Here is a 4,995-nt window from a genome sequence, read left to right as displayed (position 1 = left end):
ACCTCCGTTCGGATTCAGGGGACGCTCACGATTCAGCCTTGCTCCACGCCGCCCGCCTCGGTACCTGGCCCGGGGCTCTATCCCCTAACGGGAAGGATGCGGCCAGCGCGGCGGAGGGCAGGAGGGTCCGGAGAGGCCGCTCTGGGGCCGCAGCGGCTCTCGGGAGAAAACCTGGCCCTCCCCGGAAACGCTGAAGAAAGTGTGTAACTTCTGTGCGTTTTGATGCGATACAGCGAGCGGTGACAAGTGTGCCTGGCTTTTTTCTTCCGGATTTTTTTCCCCGATTCTTACCTTACCTGAAGCTGTCAGCGGAGTCGGTTTCACTTTCCGGTCTGGCAGGTTGCGGGAGGTCTGGTGCTCTGCCCCTCGATGCTCGTCTCCATTAGATGCTCCCGTCTCTTCAGGAAGCCTGTACTCAGAAAAATGCAGGTGTACTAGTACCTAACTCAAAGAACAGGGGAATAGGCAAACACCTGTGAACTCTGGCTATGCCTATGAAAATGCTTCCGGGGGAAGTTTTAAAACATCTGGAGCAAGCACTCTGGTCCCCTCCTGCGTGCTGTCAAATGAAAGATTGCTCCTAGCTCAGGCTTCCAGGATGCTCTTAGGTGTGTAAGGGCTAGTGCAAAGACTCTTGCGTACAGATACTGTAGCCCGGCAGCCAAAGATGTCTCTGAAGTAGCTCAGTTTTGCCGGGATAAATCAAATATGAAGCTGTGCAACTCTCTCACATTCTCTGTTTTTGCGGTCACGCTTTTACTAACAGCTCAGTATGTTTCAGCATAACTGCTGGTGACTGCTGCGTGAACATAACCTGCTGTGGAGGAAATGTTTACAGAGAATGGAGAAGGGGGAGAGGATGGGAAGGGAGGCCCACGCAGCTGAAATACTTGTGGCCTAGGTAGAATGGACTAGTTTCTTGCAGGTGTAACTTCCATATTAAGCAGCAACCGGTCTTGCCCAAATTGTAGTGTGGACTCAACATGTCTGAATGTACTTGTGAGTGTACTGTAGAGAAGGTATGAAACAGAACATAGTTTATTCAAAACTTTGGAAAGCTGTACTGACTCAGATGCTCTACAAGTTGCTAGTACCCTCTTCCTGTCAAGGAGTCATAAAATTTCCTACTGCAGTTGGGATGTAATAGGGGGCTTCTTAGCCTTTACTGTATCATTAAATTGACTTTATTTCTCTAAGACCTTTGTGTGTGAATACTCAGTTTCAGTAAGATGAGGAGACGTGGTAGAAGTATACCTGCTAACAGTTCAATGAAAAAGACTCGTCTTTCAGTGGCAAGGTCACTTTAAGAGTTAGTCTTATACTGCTGGAAGAAAAAACAACCCAACATTCAGATGAATGTGAATGCTGGGCACAATCCCACTTTGTCTACACTGGATTTTCAGTGAGCTGTCTGTCAACATAGAGTGGCAGACTCCTATTTATTGAGTAGTTGAGGAGTAACATGCAAATTCAGTAATGAAAGATGCTGCCCTATTAGGAGGATGGTCACACCACTTAAAAGGCTACACACTTGCCATTTGTAAAGCTTCAAAGAAGCACAAAATTGTTCTGTAGATTTGCTGAATTATATGAACTATTACAAATTGGTAGCTAAAGTGAACTGAAAAAAAAACTTTATTCCTGGCATTGTAGAAGCTTTTTTGAACTTTGTAACTGACCACTATAATGTAAGTCCCTTGGGACTACTTGGTTTTGCTGCTAAGCAAAATAGAAGGTTTTGTAGCTGGTGTGTAGAGCTTGCAAACCAGGTTTGCAGAGCTTATAGACAATTGTGGTACATTGTCGTCAACTGTTAAGATGGTATTAAGTTAAAAAGTTATTGATGATGACTGTCTCATGGGCTGAGACAAAGTCTGTACTAAACAACAATCTCTCTGAAAGTAGAGCAGTCACTATTTTAATCTTACTGCTAGACTTCATAGTAAGCCTCTAAGTGCCCAGAACCCTCACTCTCAATCCTGATCTAACCTAGTTAACAAACTCCTGTAAAGAAAATAAATCACAGTTGCTAAAATAAATTTGAATGTGAAAATCTACTCTTGAAATTCTTAGGAAGAAACTGTTTTGTTGATGGTGTCAAAAATGGTTTGGTAGACAAGAGCACACTTCTTTATAAAGTGCTGTAGCTTGGAAAGGAGTACTGCATGATGATAGTTAACAGTGAACTGAAGAAGTTTAGAAGTTACTTGTTTGCTTTTGTCAGTCCACCTTGGCAGTTTAAAACAACATGACAATTGAAAGAACGCAACCTTGTATTATATGGCCTCAATAAGCAGTATATGGCAAAGTGATCCATTTTAATCTATTTTTAAGATACAGCTGGAGCAGAAAATTATAGTAACAATCCAACCTTACCTCTCTCTGCTTGAAGACCAAAAACTGTTGCTGCAAGTCTTAAACTGCTTATCATATTACTGGTTACTTCCCATTTAAATCTTGCATTCTTGTGAGAGAGCTGCAGCCATGGGTTGTAGAACAACTCATCTGCAAAATCCCAAGCTAGCAAAACTTAATACTGTTGTCCAAGATCTAATTCAATGCTTACTTTTATTTGAAATGAAATGGAAGTATTGTGCTGCCCTAGCTTCAGGGTTCAGAGCTGAACCTAGAGTAACTCTACTGTTACTAACTTTAGACCAAATGCAAGCTCACTGACTCCCAATACTTTTAGCTTAAAAATAGTATATTAATGGCCAAAATAAGGCTCTTTAGACCTTTTGGATTGTCTCTGACATTTGGTGTGACTTATTTAACCTGTGGGCAAACTGGAACTGGTTTTCTCTTGCACCAGTCTTGATTTTGTTTTTTTTACTGCATTTTGCCATGTGTCAAGTTACTAATAGCAAATATAGCTATGTGAGTATAATCTGCTTCATTCAGCCATGTAGGTAGGCCCAATGTGCAGAGTTAAAGAGCACATCTTAGAGGTCTCACAGCATGATTACCTAACAATACTAGGTTTCTAGTGTATCTGTGTCAGAATGAAGTAGTGGATCATGCTAACTTGACCAAGTTCATTTCTTCCAGACCAGTCTTTTGTGACTCTAGCCACAAATGACTCCTATGTGAAAGGAGCACTCGTACTTGGTTCATCCTTGCAACAGTACAGAACAACAAGGAAGCTGACTGCACTCATAACTCCTCAGGTCTCAGATCTTATGAGGTAAGGTCACTTACATACTTCAAACTGCCACAGTGCCTGCTGATCTGAAGGTTGAAAAACAGAAGTTGAATTCCTTAATAATAACCTTCCAAAACTCTGGAAGCTTAACAGCTAAGCTTAGCAGAATTCAACTTATACTACCTGGAATTCTGTAGGTTCTTCAAACGTGAAACTTTTTTTTCTTTCTTCTATATAAGTTAACAAACACTCTGTAGTTAGAGCACTAAACTGTGACTTAATACTGATATTTCAACTGGACCTTTGCTCTTTCATAGTCCTACTTAGAACTGTCCAATAATATGATATTGCCTGTGTGTTCATTAGTGCTGTGTATATGCATGTGAAGGTGGGAGTAGGGGATTGGTATTTATTTGTCTTGCAGAAGCATTCCAGATTGAGATAATGTAACACAAGCTCTCTTGAAATCTAGCAGACACTTCAAATTTTATCATGAGAGAAGAAAATGAGCAGAACTAAAGTAGCACCAAGTACGTCAAATCAGCAGATCAAGAGGCATCTAAAAGGTCACCACAGTACAACAAAGGAAATTAACAGGCAACTGCTTCCTACAGCCTCTCTAGAATAGTCTCAGTATGGAGTGGACTGGGTGTTCTTTCCACATGTAAGAGGAGGGTAAAAAAACAATTAACAAACAGCTACATGAACTACAGGTGGTAGGTCAAGATTCTGTACATGGGGAAGTTCTTCTGAAATGATCTCTCAATTTATAGAGATAGTAGAGAAGTGGCTCAGTAAATGGAATGACTCTCCCTGGAGTCTCTTGGCAGCTAAACAGCCTCATCAATATAAAGATGTTACATATAGGAATATCCATTCTAGCCTATTAGGTGAGTGTGCTCTTTTAAGATGAATCATAAATGTGCTTATGTGCTAGTGTAAGCCAGCTAGTACTATGCCCTTAGACCAGCGATACCTACCTAGTGGTGTAGTTGGCACTTGCATTTCTCACTCTGTATCTGCTAACAAGGTATGCCTTAAGTTCGGAAGCAATTGTCCATGCCAAACTGTCAGTATAAAGACAAACTCATTTACAAGCTCCGTGGCTCAAATTGTGCTGATAATTGCTGAGCATTCAAGATACACTGTAGAATAGTGAGACTTTACAGATGCTTCATATTTTAAGCAGCATGAACTCATTAACCTCTGTTGAACTAATGGTAATGCTTTACTGATGGTAAAGCAAAGGTTGGGTATCTGCCACAAAATTTCACTACACTGTCTGACAGTTTAAGTGTCACCCTTAGGTGAACATGATACTGGATCAAAACACTGCTGTACCCACAGCTGTGATTAAGTGACTATGGGATAAAGAAAGTTTTAGCGACTGGGTCTAGTCAGATGTCCCTAACAGTCACAAATCCAGAACAGTGTTGTCATAACTATTGCATAAACTTCTGTTTCAACTGTTTAGGATTCAGCTACTGTCCTGCTCAAGCTACTCTAACAGCTTCCCATTTCTTAATTGCCTGCTCAAAGTAGACTGTTAACTTGCCAAAAATCAGAGTCTGGCTGAAAAAAGCTGTGTGGAAATTTTGTACTACATATCCGTGACCTACTGGACTTGGTAGCAATGCCAACTAAAGCCCTGTTTGTGGAAGAAAAAAAAAACAAACTACTTTGTTCCCCAAAATGTGCCCATTACAAACTAGAAACCTTGAGGCAGATGCGTATACTTGTGCATTCCAGCACATGCACTCAACTCTTACTGATGGCATAAGAAATGCTGCCAGGTTCCCTGTTATTCCACTTCTCTTTATGGAATCTGTCATGTGGTCTGGTGCTGGAATAAC

The 4,995-nt window shown here is 41.3% G+C and overlaps 1 protein-coding gene across 1 annotated transcript in view; it reads left to right on the top strand.

The window, feature by feature from the left end:
- Window positions 1-382: 382 nt before the first annotated feature.
- Window positions 383-4,995, top strand: part of GYG1 (glycogenin 1) — a 14,337-nt gene continuing 9,724 nt past the window's right edge. Inside the window, exons 1-3 of the mRNA XM_009333979.1 lie at window positions 383-608; window positions 3,049-3,184; window positions 3,729-3,739. Coding sequence (XP_009332254.1) covers window positions 599-608; window positions 3,049-3,184; window positions 3,729-3,739 — 157 coding nt within the window. The 5' untranslated portion in view covers window positions 383-598. The remainder of the gene's footprint in view (window positions 609-3,048; window positions 3,185-3,728; window positions 3,740-4,995) is intronic.

This window comes from Pygoscelis adeliae, unplaced genomic scaffold (assembly GCF_000699105.1).
Source record: "Pygoscelis adeliae isolate BGI_AS28 unplaced genomic scaffold, ASM69910v1 Scaffold241, whole genome shotgun sequence".
NCBI classification, from domain to species: Eukaryota; Metazoa; Chordata; class Aves; order Sphenisciformes; family Spheniscidae; genus Pygoscelis; species Pygoscelis adeliae.
The sequence above is the reverse complement of the archived record's forward strand: the minus strand, read 5'-3'. Positions and strand labels throughout refer to the sequence as shown.